Genomic DNA, 19,886 nt, shown 5'->3' with positions numbered 1-19,886 from the left:
AACCGCTGATCGTTCCGTAGACTTCCCTTCAAAATCCGTGATGATTATATTTAGTAATAGAAACTTATCTCTAAAATACATTCCGCTAATAAATTTAGTGATATCTATCGCGGTTTTAACTTTTTATTTTACTATTTTTGTTATCTCGTTCCATTTGCCTCAGAATTAGCTAGGGAGGAAAATGTTGTAAGATTTCTAAATCAAAAATATCCTAGCAGCGACTTCATCGATTCGATGTTATTTATATTGTTGTGTTTGACGCAGTTACTTTTGGTTTTACAACCAAACAAAAGTCAATTAGATCAAATGCAATTTTGTGGAACAAATCTACAATTGTTATAAATCTAACCTAATTTTTTTATGGTATTATTCTCCAATTTATACAAGAAAACAGAATTACATTTCTTAATTGCTAGCAAAGGGGCCTTTAATCAGTGGGATCCATTCTAGTTACAAAGTTTTGTTATTTATATTAGCATCGCGTTTTTATTGAAACGTGTTGTTTAATTGACTAAAATTACACGTTTTTTATCAAGCGTGGTTTAGAAATAACCTCATTAATTTTCCAACTACCTTCTAGTTAAACAACCGTCTCTCTTTGGATTATAATATTAAACAAATTTTGATTTTTATTCATTTTTTTCTCTTGTGAATTATTTGTTCTAATACTAGCTTTAAATCCTATTGAATTATGTGGTATATGATGGAAATGAGAACTATTCTCCGCAGATGCTGGCATAGGTGATCAACGAAGTTAAATTTCCTTGAAACTGGTCTTATATCATATTGTACGATAATTTTAGTAAATAGTGAAGTGGTTTACTTTGGATGAAACTATTGACAGTTTGCAAAAACGACACTCAAAATGTCTAAAAATGACGCATTAAAAGTCAAAAACGACGCTTTGATCTTGTCAAACGTCAAAAACGATACATAAAACGGTATACGTCAAAAAATAGTCACGTAATACATAAAACACATCGTAAACGACGCATTAAACGTCAAAAACGACACTCAAAACGTCAAAAACGACACTCAAAACGTCAAAAACGACGCTTCGGTCTTGTCAAACGTCAAAAACGATGCAGAAAACGGTATACGTCAAAAAATAGTCACGTAATACATAAAACACATCGTAAATGTCGCATTAAACGTCAAAAACGACGCTTCGGTCTTGTAAAATGTCAAAAACGATGCAGAAAACGGTATACGTCAAAAAAGAGTCACGTAATACATAAAACACATCGTAAACGACGCAATAAACGTCAAAAATGACACTCAAAACGTCAAAAACGACACTTCGGTCTTGTCAAACGTCAAAAACGATGCAGAAAACGGTATACGTCAAACAAAAAATAGTCAAGTAATACATAAAACACATCGTAAATGTCGCATTAAACGTCAAAAACGACACTCAAAACGTCAAAAACGACGCTTCGGTCTTGTAAAATGTCAAAAACGATGCAGAAAACGGTATACGTCAAAAAATAGTCACGTAATACATAAAACACATCGTGAATGTCGCATTAAACGTCAAAAACGACACTCAAAACGTCAAAAACGACGCTTCGGTCTTGTAAAATGTCAAAAACGATGCAGAAAACGGTATACGTCAAAAAATAGTCACGTAATACATAAAACACATCGTAAACCACGCAATAAACGTCAAAAATGACACTCAAAACGTCAAAAACGACACTTCGGTCTTGTCAAACGTCAAAAACGATGCAGAAAACGGTATACGTCAAAAAATAGTCACGTAATACATAAAACACATCGTGAATGTCGCATTAAACGTCAAAAACGACACTCAAAACGTCAAAAACGACGCTTCGGTCTTGTAAAATGTCAAAAACGATGCAGAAAACGGTATACGTCAAAAAATAGTCACGTAATACATAAGACACATCGTAAACGACGCAATAAACGTCAAAAACGACACTTCGGTCTTGTCAAACGTCAAAAATGATGCAGAAAACGATACACGTTAAAAAATAGTCACGTAATACATAAAACACATCGTAAACGACGCATTAAACGTCAAAAACGACACTTAAAACGTCAAAAACGACACTCAAAACGTCAAAAACGACGCTTCGGTCTTGTAAAATGTCAAAAACGATGCAGAAAACGGTATACGTCAAAAAAGAGTCACGTAATACATAAAACACATCGTAAACGACGCAATAAACGTCAAAAATGACACTCAACACGTCAAAAACGACACTTCGGTCTTGTCAAACGTCAAAAACGATGCAGAAAACGGTATACGTCAAAAAATAGTCACGTAATACATAAAACACATCGTAAACGACGCATTACACGTAAAAAATGACGCTTCGATCTTGTCAAACGTCAAAAACGATGGCATAAAACGTCCAAGTAGAGGTTGGGACACTTGATTACAATGTTTTTCAGATAGATTTCCACATTATTTGTTTTAATTTTCTCATAAATGCATTTAAATTGTAAAAAAATTTCAAAAACATGTTATCGATAATAAAAATATTGCATTAGTTCTATTTGATATGATTTATTTTAACGACCCTCTTCAAAGTAGCGATGATAGAGCTGAAAATATAAAAACTACAAATGGCCGATCGGTATTTTCAAAATGATCATAGTCGATAACCAGATTCATCCAAAGAAAATGATTTAATAAATCTACTAAATGACGTTTTATTATAATATACGACCACGCCATATTTTCACATTGATGATTATGATTTTTATAGTCCGAGGGCTAAGCCAATAAAAACTTTTATACTGCAAATATATTTCATACTATAATTTGTATAATATTCTTCCTTCTAATGTAAATTTGGAATCGATTCATATCAAAACAAGAGCTGGAAGATGTTGGTCAAAATATGCTGGTAATATAAAAAAATTACTAGTCTTAACTGCCAGTATTGAGCATTTTTTTTGTATTGCTTGAATTATTAATGTCCTTCATGTATAAATATGAGAATATGGCGCCCGTCAATCCATGATAACATTCTGAAGATTAGCAATTTCGACTCTATCTAGAACTGAAGGTTTTTTTGGAAGCCTTTGATGCAACAAATACTTGTTGTAGTTCAATATTGGACTTGATTTGATTTTCTAGTTTTCTAGTACCTGCTTCATCAAAAATCGATCTTGATTATTATTTATCACTATGTAAGGTCCTTGTCCAGATCTTCTTCGATTTCTCCATAACGTATTAACGTCCTGGAGATCGCATTTCCACTTATACTGCTTATTGTGATTAAATTGTGACGAAAAATCTATTTTTAATGAGTTTTCCAAGTTTGGAACAGCAAAATTCAAAGAAAAGTGTCTCGCGCTTTTGGGGATTCTCAATAAAACAACGAAGCATTATGATGTAAGCGCGGGACATCGTCAAAACCAAAGAAATCTTTCGCGGGTAGCTAATTTGTATTTGGAATATGGAGAACCTGGATCCAACACAAAGCACCAAAGATCAAATAAATCGATAATTTTTGAAGATGCACCTGGTATAATATGCAATTGATGGGTACCTTCGAAGGGTAAACTGTCAAATATCAGTTCAAACAATTTTGAACCGTCAAAACATCGAATTGACGGATCATCCTTGTATGGCACCCGCTGATTCCTTCTTATTCCCGCAGATTAAAAATTAACGTTTTTCTACACCCGAAGAAGCGTTTGATGCGTTCAAATCACATGATTTGGAAAAAAGAAATATATTTATGGAGCGGGCTCATGTTACATTTATCATTTTTGTAAATAGGGTAGATGTTCACAATCGAACCAAGTGCTTAGAGTTATTGGCATCGTTCGAGTGGCTCCCTCTATTAGATTGATTAAAAGAAGCTTGCACTATTTCATTCATTGCTGTGTTGAGTAAATCGCCGTTGAGTTTGGGAGTCAGCGAGAATTTATTAACTAATGGACGGTATTTTATTTTTAAATTATTTTTTGAATATTTTTCTATAATATCGTTTGTATATATATATATATATATATATATATATATATATGGGATTTAGAAAATATAGCCGCGTAACAAAATTTAATCAAGAGATTTGTTTTTAGGCGGCGGTAAATATCAAAATATAAAGCCCTCGAGGACTGGCATTCTGGAATTTTGACTAATTGCTGGAGATTTCCATATGAATGAGATTATGAAATATGGTTACATTAATATGGATATATGCTCGAAAGTGAATTGTAAGCAGTCTTCCTCCCGTTTCGTTCACAGCGTCGACCTAATATTCCTAAAGGTTTCTATACAACATTTGTAAAATCAATAAATCATTCAACACATAGAAAATAGATTGGAAACATCATAAAACGACGCAAAAACACTAAGAACCAAACCGGTAAATCATACAACACATAAAAAATTTGCGTGTTGGCTGCACTGAGATCTCAATTTTAACCAATCAAATCCCAATGACAAGATTGTGTCAATGTCAAAAGTCAAATGTAGTTCCTCCCGTTTGGTTCACAGCGTCGACCTAATATTCCTAAAGGTTTCTATACAACATTTGTAAAATCAATAAATCATTCAACACATAGAAAATAGATTAGAAACATCATAAAACGACACAAAAACACTAAGAACCAAACCGGTAAATCATAAAACACATAAAAAATTTGCGTGTTGGCTGCACTGAGATCTCAATTTTAACCAATCAAATCCCAATGACAAGATTGTGTCAATGTCAAAAGTCAAATGTAGTTCCTCCCGTTTGGTTCACAGCGTCGACCTAATATTCCTAAAGGTTTCTATACAACATTTGTAAAATCAATAAATCATTCAACACATAGAAAATAGATTAGAAACATCATAAAACGACACAAAAACACTAAGAACCAAACCGGTAAATCATAAAACACATAAAAAATTTGCGTGTTGGCTGCACTGAGATCTCAATTTTAACCAATCAAATCCCAATGACAAGATTGTGTCAATGTCAAAAGTCAAATGTAGTTCCTCCCGTTTCGTTCACAGCGTCGACCTAATATTCCTAAAGGTTTCTATACAACATTTGTAAAATCAATAAATCATTCAACACATAGAAAATAGATTGGAAACATCATAAAACGGCGCAAAAACACTAAGAACCAAACCGGTAAATCATAAAACACATAAAAAATTTGCGTGTTGGCTGCACTGAGATCTCAATTTTAACCAATCAAATCCCAATGACAAGATTGTGTCAATGTCAAAAGTCAAATGTAGTTCCTCCCGTTTCGTTCACAGCGTCGACCTAATATTCCTAAAGGTTTCTATACAACATTTGTAAAATCAATAAATCATTCAACACATAGAAAATAGATTAGAAACATCATAAAACGACACAAAAACACTAAGAACCAAACCGGTAAATCATAAAACACATAAAAAATTTGCGTGTTGGCTGCACTGAGATCTCAATTTTAACCAATCAAATCCCAATGACAAGATTGTGTCAATGTCAAAAGTCAAATGTAGTTCCTCCCGTTTCGTTCACAGCGTCGACCTAATATTCTTAAAGGTTTCTATACAACATTTGTAAAATCAATAAATCATTCAACACATAGAAAATAGATTGGAAACATCATAAAACGACGCAAAAACACTTAGAACCAAACCGGCAAATCATACAACACATAAAAAATTTGCGTGTTGGCTGCACTGAGATCTCAATTTTAACCAATCAAATCCCAATGACAAGATTGTGTCAATGTCAAAAGTCAAATGTAGTTCCTCCCGTTTCGTTCACAGCGTCGACCTAATATTCCTAAAGGTTTCTATACAACATTTGTAAAATCAATAAATCATTCAACACATAGAAAATAGATTAGAAACATCATAAAACGACGCAAAAACACTAAGAACCAAACCGGCAAATCATACAACACATAAAAAATTTGCGTGTTGGCTGCACTGAGATCTCAATTTTAACCAATCAAATCCCAATGACAAGATTGTGTCAATGTCAAAAGTCAAATGTAGTTCCTCCCGTTTGGTTCACAGCGTCGACCTAATATTCCTAAAGGTTTCTATACAACATTTGTAAAATCAATAAATCATTCAACACATAGAAAATAGATTGGAAACATCATAAAACGACGCAAAAACACTAAGAACCAAACCGGTAAATCATACAACACATAAAAAATTTGCGTGTTGGCTGCACTGAGATCTCAATTTTAACCAATCAAATCCCAATGACAAGATTGTGTCAATGTCAAAAGTCAAATGTAGTTCCTCCCGTTTGGTTCACAGCGTCGACCTAATATTCCTAAAGGTTTCTATACAACATTTGTAAAATCAATAAATCATTCAACACATAGAAAATAGATTAGAAACATCATAAAACGACACAAAAACACTAAGAACCAAACCGGTAAATCATAAAACACATAAAAAATTTGCGTGTTGGCTGCACTGAGATCTCAATTTTAACCAATCAAATCCCAATGACAAGATTGTGTCAATGTCAAAAGTCAAATGTAGTTCCTCCCGTTTCGTTCACAGCGTCGACCTAATATTCCTAAAGGTTTCTATACAACATTTGTAAAATCAATAAATCATTCAACACATAGAAAATAGATTAGAAACATCATAAAACGACACAAAAACACTAAGAACCAAACCGGTAAATCATAAAACACATAAAAAATTTGCGTGTTGGCTGCACTGAGATCTCAATTTTAACCAATCAAATCCCAATGACAAGATTGTGTCAATGTCAAAAGTCAAATGTAGTTCCTCCCGTTTCGTTCACAGCGTCGACCTAATATTCCTAAAGGTTTCTATACAACATTTGTAAAATCAATAAATCATTCAACACATAGAAAATAGATTGGAAACATCATAAAACGACGCAAAAACACTTAGAACCAAACCGGTAAATCATAAAACACATAAAAAATTTGCGTGTTGGCTGCACTGAGATCTCAATTTTAACCAATCAAATCCCAATGACAAGATTGTGTCAATGTCAAAAGTCAAATGTAGTTCCTCCCGTTTCGTTCACAGCGTCGACCTAATATTCCTAAAGGTTTCTATACAACATTTGTAAAATCAATAAATCATTCAACACATAGAAAATAGATTAGAAACATCATAAAACGACACAAAAACACTAAGAACCAAACCGGTAAATCATAAAACACATAAAAAATTTGCGTGTTGGCTGCACTGAGATCTCAATTTTAACCAATCAAATCCCAATGACAAGATTGTGTCAATGTCAAAAGTCAAATGTAGTTCCTCCCGTTTCGTTCACAGCGTCGACCTAATATTCCTAAAGGTTTCTATACAACATTTGTAAAATCAATAAATCATTCAACACATAGAAAATAGATTGGAAACATCATAAAACGGCGCAAAAACACTAAGAACCAAACCGGTAAATCATAAAACACATAAAAAATTTGCGTGTTGGCTGCACTGAGATCTCAATTTTAACCAATCAAATCCCAATGACCAAGATTGTGTCAATGTCAAACGTCAAATGTTATTTCCATATTATATAAATTCAAAAAGATTTATCAGACGAATCAACATTAATACTATCTATCCAAAGCAGATTGTTTTCGTAAAATTTCGGGAGAAATAATAAATTAAGTTCATCAAACTAAAGTAAACAAAAATTGAGGTTAGAAAGTACCTCTCGACTGTCGGTTGACACTTTTGAAATTCGGTTTTAACCAACCGTTGAATCTCAAAATCCAGTGTACAAAAAAGATGTAAAACTATCAAAAAACACGTAATGAACACCAAAGATAAACACAAAAACCAACAAAAACATTCTAGAACTCAAAAAGACCCACAAAAAGATTCCCGATTAATATGGTAAGTTCGTTCTTTATAAGCAAATGCAGAGTATACAGTAAAAGGCCAAGGAAAACTCTAACCTGAGTACCTAATCTGAGTTTCCAACCTTATTTCCCAGCCTTCCATTCCAATTCAAAACCAAAAATATTTCCTGGAAACAAGTAAATATGCAAAAGCTTAAACGTAGAGCTCAGGATGGAGAACAGAAAACACACAAACACTCATTCAACGACACCTGGAAGTTATTGGACTTGTCTCAAAGAATTTCAGCCCAGCGGAGGGTCCGTTTCGCCACCAAATACTCCAGACACGTTCTAGCAGCTCGAACACTCGTCATCTGCTTTCGTTTGAGAAGAGAACGCAGCCTCACGGTTCGTCAGTCCGATTAACTTGTTCTCTGGCAAATCGTAGATGGACTAGAGTTAGTTTGGGACCAGTAGCTGGTCACAAGATTAGCTGCGGTAAATCTTCTTCTGACTGTCCAGCCACTCGCGTTTCTTTGAGCTCTTGTTGGAGCAATCAATCAGGAATTTCTCTCGAATGTGGAAGAGATTGCAGATTGTTTCAATTCTTGTATTTACTTATCGATATAAAATGATTCTTGATCGAACAATCGAATTATCGAATCTCCTATTTTCAGGTTGCGAATATATTTTAGGAAACGTGGAATTCTTTTTAATTTTTCACCCCGACATAAAGTTGTTTGTGATAATCGCAGTTCGCTAGTCTTTACGTAAATCAACGTTGAGTGTGTTCGGTCGCGGTTTTTGCCTTTAAAATATTTTCTACATACAGTAACTATCCACTTAGTCGTGGGACAGAGCCGACATATGTGACAACTCTCCATTCCACAACAATGAATCACAAATTTAATCTCGCAAATGGATTCAGACCACATCTAGAACTCAACTAACCGCCGGAGCAAGGGGTCGGCCATATTGCCGCTCGCATACGTCAACGTTTTCATAACCTCAATCTTTTGGAGTAACTTGAACATATTGGAAAAAGTAAATGATACGTCTATCGAATATGAGAAGAAGTTGAAGGAGAATTTATTTATTTTCTTTTTCGATTCTGTACTAATTTATTATAAAACGTTTCTAAATCGAAACACGTCAATAATAATAATTGAAACGCGTTTAATTTCTCATAAATTCTCCTCGTTTCCATACCCCATTTATAAACAAAAATCCTAACCTAATTTGTAAATCTGTCTTCATCTATTAAAAGTCAATGATGTGTATGGCATCCGGCAACATACAAAAAGGGGTCACGTGTCTTTCCGTGTCCAATCTGAAAGCATTCATTGCGACGTAATTAATTCTACACGCCTTGTAAGCGCAGCCGCTTTCAAAGGAACCGTGACATAAGATTATATGGGAGAAACTTGGTAACAACTATTGATATAGGACGAAACAACACATTTCGTTAATAATGTTGTTTGGAGATTATGGTCGAAGGAATTGTGACGTGGGAATGGAAACGTCAAAAGTTAAATATACACGTGAGTTATCGAATTCGTTCTATAAAAAATTTATGGGCGAAATAAATATCAAGAAAACATATAAATTAAACGATTTTTAAAAGATATATAAAGTTTGCTACGTTTCTAATGGAAAAAATCGTTTATTAGCTTAAATAACATAAGAAAAAAAAGCTTTGAAACAAAATTAATGAATAAAAACGTCTAGTAACGATGATTTTTACCAATTTTGATATCTAATTGATAAAAATCCATCATTAAATCTAGTACAAAACGCGAAAAAAAAAAATGAACGTGGTACAAACAAGCTATAAGCCGTACATCATGACAATGGCCATATCAGAACGACAGCCCATATTTCAAAAATTCAATGTTTTAACTCATCACCAGCGATACTGACTGTTTTGAAATATTTATGAGAAATGTTGCTGACAAACATTTGATACGAAAAACCCTATTCCGCACGCTCAAACTGTCAATATTTGATTTAATGTTCTTTAACATACAAGGTAATTTAGAATTACGAACGTAAACAGAATAATTATTCGTAATATCGGTTAAATGACTTTTTCTGAAAATAATACTACGTCATATTTAGTAGGAGATATAAAATATCTACAATAAAACAAAAATCCGATCTCAAAACGTCAAGAAACTGTAGGTATATTGGTTTTTCATGAAACGAGCTGGGGTCGAAAAATAATTGTTTTATTGAGGAGTTTCTTTGGAAAAAATTGTACAACCCGGACTATACGGTGTAATACGAAGTGTAATTCGTCTTGGGGAAGCTGTGGTTTTTCTTCGACATTCCGGAGTCAAGTGATGGATCCATTGTCTCATTTTGATGCAAAAAATCTGATTTATTACGTGTTAAAATGGCCAAACTTTGCTCTGAATCATCAACACGTTGTTGTTTTTGATCGAATGTGAGTAGACGCGACACCCATTTTGAAAAAATCTTTTTCATGGTCAAATGTTCATCCATAATTGTAAACACTTTGCTTTCTGATACCTTTATGGTCTCAGTTATCACACGGAATTTCAATTTACGATTAGATATAACCAATTCGTGGACTTTTTTGTTCAATTGGACGACCAGAACGTTTACCACCATCGATGTCTGTACGGCCACGTTAAAATCCATCAAAACAATAACGAATTGTTCTTTTCGATTGAGAAGAGCCGGATAACACTTTTGAAGCAATTGCTGAGTTTGTACATCAAGAAGTTATAATAAATTAACACACGAAATTATTTTGAAATGGTTGTCACTTTTTTATGACTAATCGAAATGTTATGACATTTGACACATAGTGTTTCATAAGTTGGTACTTCATAAACGTCATATGGATAATGGCAGCGCCATCTGTGTGACAGTCACACGATTTATTGAGTGATGTAATGGCTTGTATATATGTGATATCGATTTATGGTTTTCTTTTAAAAAGATTTAGAAATCTGTATTTATTACCTCGTATATATACATACTGTGAATTAAAAACAATATTTATTACCTTCTTTTATACCTAAACCACTTAATACCGAAAGATAATGTGAAAAAATAAATCTTCGAGAGAGTATTTTCACCATCGCATTTTTTTTTGATAATGAACTCTTAAACACAGTTCACCAAGCGCATTTTCAAAAAAATAATATGATTTCCGTCCCATTTCAGAGATTTATTCGACAGCATTTACTTACTCGAATTGTTTTAATGAGAAAATCCATCTTATCTAACAAAACTTACCTTCTTTATTGTGTTTGATACAAAAAAAAATACTTTTTTGATGTTTCATTTCGAATTTGTTCGAAAAGTCTTCAGATTATTACAATATGTTTTAATTTCTAGTAGATTTCATTATATTAAATATTCAGGAAGCCAAAAATTATAAAAAAACCGGCTCCAAGAATCGTCGACTACTACAGGGCGTATTTGAAAATACGTACAACTTGAACTAAATAGATGATAATTTTTTACCCAAATTTTTGACAAAACCCGTACGCGGTTCGTACAAATTGGAAATTTTCTCATAAATAATCTGAATAACCGTCCAAAAAGCGATCCCGACCCGTAGTAAATAAATGCAAAAACGAGGCGGCATCGCCGCGACACGGGTCACTTGATCTACGGGTGGATGTCTATCGAAAGGAAACCTAGTGCTCGTTAATTCGAGAAAATACAATGGTGACAGGAAAGCACATGTTAAGTTTAGTTTGTTAATTATGACGTCACGTACAATGGAGGCGCTTCCGGAAAATCCGCACCCGGAAATTCGAGAGCCGGTCGTTGGGATTCTCGTCGTTACTGGTCGGTTTACCGATTTACAGAGGACCTGCTACTGAAAATTGTTGTGGAAATAGTCCTGGAAATAACACGAACGGAATAAAATATCGCGAAAAAAGCTTCGAACCCGCACAGTACAAAAAATATGGAACCAAACGCCCCATTTTATTTCATTTATTATTGTTTTTAGATTATAAAAATTATGTTTAACTTTTTAGCTTCCAATTTTCGTTTTAACCCATATTTACTTCTCACATACTAGTATAAAGACTTGGCTGCTTATATACTCACATCTCGTCGAAACTTACATCGACAAAATAAATTTTTATTAAATGAACCAAATCCACGTCTTCAAAACGTCTTATTCTTTTCTAAATCTTTTTTTTTTGATTTCCTAGGAGGACGATTCAATACGACAAATTCTACCTCTTAGTCCAGATACTTTATTACGTCGCTTGAACACATTTCTAAATTTTGTATCAGGTTTTCGTTTATGTCAAAACTACAATCACACTTTGATATAATTTCTTTCAGCTTTTCTTCTTGTTTTTTTCTTCACAATAAGTGTTTATGTATGCGATAACCTCCTCGTCTCTTTCCTGCAAGTAAAACTTTGAGGTTAGGAACAACGTCGCGTATCGTACCGTTTTCTTTAGTCCACACTGTATATTTCATCGCGGCTCGTAAATATTAGAGACAAAAAAAGTTTGTAGAGCTAAAGAGGAGCGTTACGTTTATCTCGACGAAATAAAAATGCATTCGAATATTTACTGTATACACGAAACACATCACTGATTATTTTATTAAAGCCAGAGGCGGACTGACAAGTTTTAATCGTAAGATAAAAAAAAAATACTTTTTTAGATATAAAAAAAAATGTTTTCTGACGAATTTATACTTCTAGTTAAATATTAAAGGATAGTAAAATGCAATGTTGCCAGCTCTAATGCCTCCAGTTTCGTGGACATTTCAAAATATACAGTAAAATTGTTTTATAACACAAATTAATTTTTGTAAATAAATAATCACGTCTAGTGTATTATCAAGTTTAAGATTTTAAAAAAATTAATTCTTTGTCGACTTCCCACCATATATAAAAAGCAGAGTAATAAAAAAATACCAGAGATTATAAGGAAGAATAGTTTTATCAAAAAATTTAATTTTAGTTTAATCTTTCGTTGTACAAAAAGGTTGTACATAGAGGAAACGCGACGGCTTCGACTCAAACGACGTGAAAATAGAATAAATCGAGAGTGTGGATGATTATCTCTACTCACGCCTCCGCTCGCCAAGACTCCTATCGAGAGTTTCTAGGAAGCGCCTCGCGAGATTCCATAAGAAGACATAACTTTCATCATAAAGAAGTAAAAACATTTTTCAAAGTCAATTCCGTTTTCAATCTGTCAAAATTCAAAATGGCGTCAGTATAATATAATACGCGACGTTGCCGCGTTTAATAATTTTACCTGAATCTAAAGATATTCACGAATTTATTGTCCTGGCCGTTTCTCCTGCCACTGATTCTTTACTGGGAGTCACGTGGAGATCGGGGACAAATGGAGAAGGGGGTAAATATCGTCTACTGCAACTCGCTTATCACGGTATTCGCGCACCATTAAATCCAAATCATGTTAGCCGTGATTCAAACATTATAAAATGATCACTTCATTTCACAGCCACCTATTGTTTAAGAGAGGGTTAAATAATTGAATGAAACGTTCCGGGACGATTCGAGAGCGGGGCGGTAAAAGGGGGTAGGGTTTTGTCGAGTTGCTGATGCCGGATCCTGCGGCGGATGAGTTATACGATTCCTAATCGACGTCGGTGATGATGTCGTTAACGATGATCGTTCTGATACAATTTTTAAGAAATTTTTCGAAGTATATATTCAGGGGAAAGACGTAAATAATATTCCAGGTACGAAATATAGGGTAAAACTCGCAATTTAAACAATCTAGATTGGGGTTTATCATATTTATTCCCTTTTTCTTTATTTTTACCATCGCACCAAGCTTTGTTTCAAATTCCAACTCGTGATCGTGGTTGTCTTGAAGATTAGACAACTCGGAAGATTATTCGGCTCGTGATTCGATGTTTCAAATATGAAATTTGAAACAAAAATTAAATATATATTTACAAATATAATAAAACACATGAAAAACAATTAATAAATTTAATATATACACGGACTACCTTTTCGGTTACCTGAAATACTGCTTAAAAGTGCGTCTGAAGTTATTATTTTACGTAAGATAGTGAAAACAATAATTTTATGAGGAAAATTATCATTGAACTTAGCTGTATTTCGATAAAATTTTCGTTAGTAGAAAAAATATTGTATACAATTCGCGTGTAATGACCTTATCGCACGTTTAAATTATCCAGAAACTATGTCACGTTGGAACCTTTGATGTAAATTGTATGTAGCTCAAAAAGGTTTGGAGAGTGCGACTTGAACCTGGGACCGCTCGCACGTGGGCTTCGTACTCTAACCACTACACTATGGAGACCTTAATAAGACGATTTTGTACGCACTACTGCTTAAAAGTGCGTCTGTAGTCATTATTTTACGTAAGATAGTGAAAACAATAATTTTATGAGGAAAATTATCATTGAACTTAGCTGTATTTTGATAAAATTTTCGGTAGTAGAAAAAATATTGTATACAATTCGCGTATAATGACCTTATCGCACGTTTAAATTATCCAGAAATTATGTCACGTTGGAACCTTTGATGTAAATTGTATGTAGCTCAAAAAGGTTTGGAGAGTGCGACTTGAACCTGGGACCGCTCGCACGTGGGCTTCGTACTCTAACCACTACACTATGGAGACCTTAATAAGACGATTTTGTACGCACTACTGCTTAAAAGTGCGTCTGAAGTCATTATTTTACGTAAGATAGTGAAAACAATAATTTTATGAGGAAAATTATCATTGAACTTAGCTGTATTTTGATAAAATTTTCGGTAGTAGAAAAAATATTGTATACAATTCGCGTATAATGACCTTATCGCACGTTTAAATTATCCAGAAATTATGTCACGTTGGAACCTTTGATGTAAATTGTATGTAGCTCAAAAAGGTTTGGAGAGTGCGACTTGAACCTGGGACCGCTCGCACGTGGGCTTCGTACTCTAACCACTACACTATGGAGACCTTAATAAGACGATTTTGTACGCACTACTGCTTAAAAGTGCGTCTGAAGTCATTATTTTACGTAAGATAGTGAAAACAATAATTTTATGAGGAAAATTATCATTGAACTTAGCTGTATTTTGATAAAATTTTCGGTAGTAGAAAAAATATTGTATACAATTCGCGTATAATGACCTTATCGCACGTTTAAATTATCCAGAAATTATGTCACGTTGGAACCTTTGATGTAAATTGTATGTAGCTCAAAAAGGTTTGGAGAGTGCGACTTGAACCTGGGACCGCTCGCACGTGGGCTTCGTACTCTAACCACTACACTATGGAGACCTTAATAAGACGATTTTGTACGCACTACTGCTTAAAAGTGCGTCTGAAGTCATTATTTTACGTAAGATAGTGAAAACAATAATTTTATGAGGAAAATTATCATTGAACTTAGCTGTATTTCGATAAAATTTTCGTTAGTAGAAAAAATATTGTATACAATTCGCGTGTAATGACCTTATCGCACGTTTAAATTATCCAGAAACTATGTCACGTTGGAACCTTTGATGTAAATTGTATGTAGCTCAAAAAGGTTTGGAGAGTGCGACTTGAACCTGGGACCGCTCGCACGTGGGCTTCGTACTCTAACCACTACACTATGGAGACCTTAATAAGACGATTTTGTACGCACTACTGCTTAAAAGTGCGTCTGAAGTCATTATTTTACGTAAGATAGTGAAAACAATAATTTTATGAGGAAAATTATCATTGAACTTAGCTGTATTTCGATAAAATTTTCGTTAGTAGAAAAAATATTGTATACAATTCGCGTGTAAAAACCTTATCGCACGTTTAAATTATCCAGAAATTATGTCACGTTGGAAACTTTGATGTAAATTGTATGTAGCTCAAAAAGGTTTGGAGAGTGCGACTTGAACCTGGGACCGCTCGCACGTGGGCTTCGTACTCTAACCACTACACTATGGAGACCTTAATAAGACGATTTTGTACGCACTACTGCTTAAAAGTGCGTCTGAATTCATTATTTTACTTAAGATAGTGAAAACAATAATTTTATGAGGAAAATTATCATTGAACTTAGCTGTATTTTGATAAAATTTTCGGTAGTAGAAAAAATATTGTATACAATTCGCGTATAATGACCTTATCGCACGTTTAAATTATCCAGAAATTATGTCACGTTGGAACCTTTGATGTAAATTGTATGTAGCTCAAAAAGGTTTGGAGAGTGCGACTTGAACCTGGGACCGCTCGCACGTGGGCTTCGTACTCTAACCACTACACTATGGAGACCTTAATAAGACGATTTTGTACGCACTACTGCTTAAAAGTGCGTCTGAATTCATTATTTTACTTAAGATAGTGAAAACAATAATTTTATGAGGAAAATTATCATTGAACTTAGCTGTATTTTGATAAAATTTTCGGTAGTAGAAAAAATATTGTATACAATTCGCGTGTAAAGACCTTATCGCACGTTTAAATTATCCAGAAATTATGTCACGTTGGAAACTTTGATGTAAATTGTATGTAGCTCAAAAAGGTTTGGAGAGTGCGACTTGAACCTGGGACCGCTCGCACGTGGGCTTCGTACTCTAACCACTACACTATGGAGACCTTAATAAGACGATTTTGTACGCACTACTGCTTAAAAGTGCGTCTGAATTCATTATTTTACTTAAGATAGTGAAAACAATAATTTTATGAGGAAAATTATCATTGAACTTAGCTGTATTTTGATAAAATTTTCGGTAGTAGAAAAAATATTGTATACAATTCGCGTATAATGACCTTATCGCACGTTTAAATTATCCAGAAATTATGTCACGTTGGAACCTTTGATGTAAATTGTATGTAGCTCAAAAAGGTTTGGAGAGTGCGACTTGAACCTGGGACCGCTCGCACGTGGGCTTCGTACTCTAACCACTACACTATGGAGACCTTAATAAGACGATTTTGTACGCACTACTGCTTAAAAGTGCGTCTGAATTCATTATTTTACTTAAGATAGTGAAAACAATAATTTTATGAGGAAAATTATCATTGAACTTAGCTGTATTTTGATAAAATTTTCGGTAGTAGAAAAAATATTGTATACAATTCGCGTATAATGACCTTATCGCACGTTTAAATTATCCAGAAATTATGTCACGTTGGAACCTTTGATGTAAATTGTATGTAGCTCAAAAAGGTTTGGAGAGTGCGACTTGAACCTGGGACCGCTCGCACGTGGGCTTCGTACTCTAACCACTACACTATGGAGACCTTAATAAGACGATTTTGTACGCACTACTGCTTAAAAGTGCGTCTGAATTCATTATTTTACTTAAGATAGTGAAAACAATAATTTTATGAGGAAAATTATCATTGAACTTAGCTGTATTTCGATAAAATTTTCGGTAGTAGAAAAAATATTGTATACAATTCGCGTGTAATGACCTTATCGCACGTTTAAATTATCCAGAAACTATGTCACGTTGGAACCTTTGATGTAAATTGTATGTAGCTCAAAAAGGTTTGGAGAGTGCGACTTGAACCTGGGACCGCTCGCACGTGGGCTTCGTACTCTAACCACTACACTATGGAGACCTTAATAAGACGATTTTGTACGCACTACTGCTTAAAAGTGCGTCTGAACTCATTATTTTACTTAAGATAGTGAAAACAATAATTTTATGAGGAAAATTATCATTGAACTTAGCTGTATTTTGATAAAATTTTCGGTAGTAGAAAAAATATTGTATACAATTCGCGTGTAATGACCTTATCGCACGTTTAAATTATCCAGAAACTATGTCACGTTGGAACCTTTGATGTAAATTGTATGTAGCTCAAAAATTTGATATTTAACTGTAATTGAACTAATTTTGAAATATTTATGAAGTGTTTTGACAATAAAAGACCAGTTATAGTTTTGAAATAACTTTATTAAAATGAATTCGAATATTGCACAAGAGTTTTAACAAAAATCAACAACAGAAAATGTACAATGTATATACAAAAGTTTAGAAACTAATCCAAGAACGTTTTCAAGATATAATGTATATATTAAAACGTTTTTCATCCCAAAATTTAATTTTTTATTCTCTAAATTCGTTCTAAACAGACTTTATACAGTTTTTTAAAGTAATTTTTTGAAATGAAAAGAATTATTGTACATCATCGATAATATTACGTTCGTGAACAGTTTTTTCAGTGTATATTGCTTTAACATACACGTTTGACCGCTTATACTGTCTAGTAACATTAATTCTAATAATTATAACAACGTTATAAACATTTATCTACTTCCGAAAAAGTACATACATACATTTTATTCATTTTTCTTATATATTTACAGCATATCTACAATTTAAAATTGTACAGCGAGAAAACAAATTCCGACAAGTACGCTTTTTCACAATTGGGTTCGTCAAAAAATGTTTTAAAATGAAAATTAATGGTAATTTCGAGAATAAAAGTTATTTCTCATGTAGGCCAAGCAACACAAAATTTTATTTATAGATCTAAGGAGCATAATGATATAAAAAAATGTAATTTTCACTTGTATAACAATTTTTTTTGAAATTTGAACGATTTCAATTACAAAAAAATTGGAATTTAGAAAAATATCGTCGGAATGATTAGTTAGAAAACAATTTTTTTTTAAAAACCTTTCTTTACACAATTATTATCTTTCGTTTCATCTTCGGCTTTATCTTGATGAGCTGTCATATGTCTAGTTAAATGATGTCTTTCCCTAAAGGATTCTGCGCAAACGGGACATTTTAATTTATCTTCGCGTTTTTTCCTCGTGCTTTCGGCAGCTTCGCTCTTGTGATGGGATCTCATGTGGTACACCAAATCCGAAGTCATTCTGAATGAGATGTTACATTTGGCACAAATATTTTGAGCCGGTAAACTTAGCGCGGCTAAAGACGGCGGTAGAAGTGAGGTTAGAATAGCAGCGGCGGGGCTTCTTATATCCGGCGGTGTCATCTTCAACATTTCCGGATTGGGAAACTGCGGATAACTGTAGGGTAGATCTGGTCTATATATCGGTCTGATTTTGGCGTAATTGGGTTGGATTAGGTCGGGTTGCGATTTGAAAAAGTTGTTTTCTAAATTGGTGGCGCCGGTTGTGGGGAAACTTTCTTGTAGAAATTGATTTTGATATGCCGCTTGTTGGTTTTTGAATATTTGATTAGGTGATAATATCGTTGTGAAATTTTGGTAGGTTTTATTGATTATAGGAGGCGATGGACTCAAAGAGCTTTGGTAACTTATATCCGGAGATGTGCTTAAACTTGGAGAAAGTCTGGAGGATTCTTTGAATAAATTAACTTTAGTGAACGCGCTTTTTTGATCGTTGGAAGTTGATAAAGTTTTCGATCGAAGTTCGTCTGCGTATTTCGTTTTAACCAAATTGGGATCGTCGAAAATTTGTTGTTTTTGCGTAAACAACTTTTTATACTCACGAGGCGTTTCTATAACGTCGATTTCTTCATCTTCTTCCGTACTACTACAACAATTTTCGAAATTTTTATGTAGTTTCTGTTTCTGCAGGAGTTTTTCGTCTGGTAACATCAAAAAAGCCACGTCAAAAGGTCTTTTCACTGGTTTACTAGATATTTGGTTGAGTTCTTCACTGTGCAATTCACTTTTTAACATTTTCGGAGCAACTTCCATCACTAAAAACTACGAAAACTTTTTCAAAAAAACATTCACGACTTCCTTCGACAAAATCTGTAGACTAAATGCGGAAAAACGATACTAGCGGGTACAAATATTGTACAATATCTATTCCTACCCTTCAAAACAGCTTGAAACACACCCTTATGTCAGATAGAGATGATCGTATCGTAAATGGTATGGTATAGAAAGCGACGGGTGATATACGTTTAGAAAAGCACATTTTGTATAAAGCTCCTATAGGGGTAAACTTACGTTTCGTAGTAAAAGCGAACCAATAGCGTTTTAAGGGAAGGCGGAGTTGGGAAATACGTTGCTCCAATACGGTTTTATATGTTCAGATGGGAGTCGTAGTGAAATTTTTGGGGTACGGATTGTATAGGATGGACATATTGAGACGATAACTATATATTTAGATAGGTAATTGGGAATTAAGGGTGTGTGGGTATTCCTTTTTATTTATTTAAAGCCCAATATGAAATTTAC

General features: G+C 33.8%; 1 protein-coding gene across 1 annotated transcript; it reads right to left on the bottom strand.

Annotated features, from left to right (window-relative positions):
• Positions 1 to 17,809: 17,809 nt before the first annotated feature.
• Positions 17,810 to 19,397, bottom strand: LOC130903653 (uncharacterized). Its single transcript, XM_057815879.1, has one exon. It carries the CDS (start codon positions 19,395 to 19,397, stop codon positions 18,375 to 18,377), a length of 1,023 nt encoding a protein of 340 aa, XP_057671862.1. The 3' UTR covers positions 17,810 to 18,374.
• Positions 19,398 to 19,886: the final 489 nt, after the last annotated feature.

The sequence above is a fragment of the Diorhabda carinulata genome, chromosome 2, assembly GCF_026250575.1.
Source record: "Diorhabda carinulata isolate Delta chromosome 2, icDioCari1.1, whole genome shotgun sequence".
Taxonomy (NCBI): domain Eukaryota; kingdom Metazoa; phylum Arthropoda; class Insecta; order Coleoptera; family Chrysomelidae; genus Diorhabda; species Diorhabda carinulata.
The sequence above is the reverse complement of the archived record's forward strand: the minus strand, read 5'-3'. Positions and strand labels throughout refer to the sequence as shown.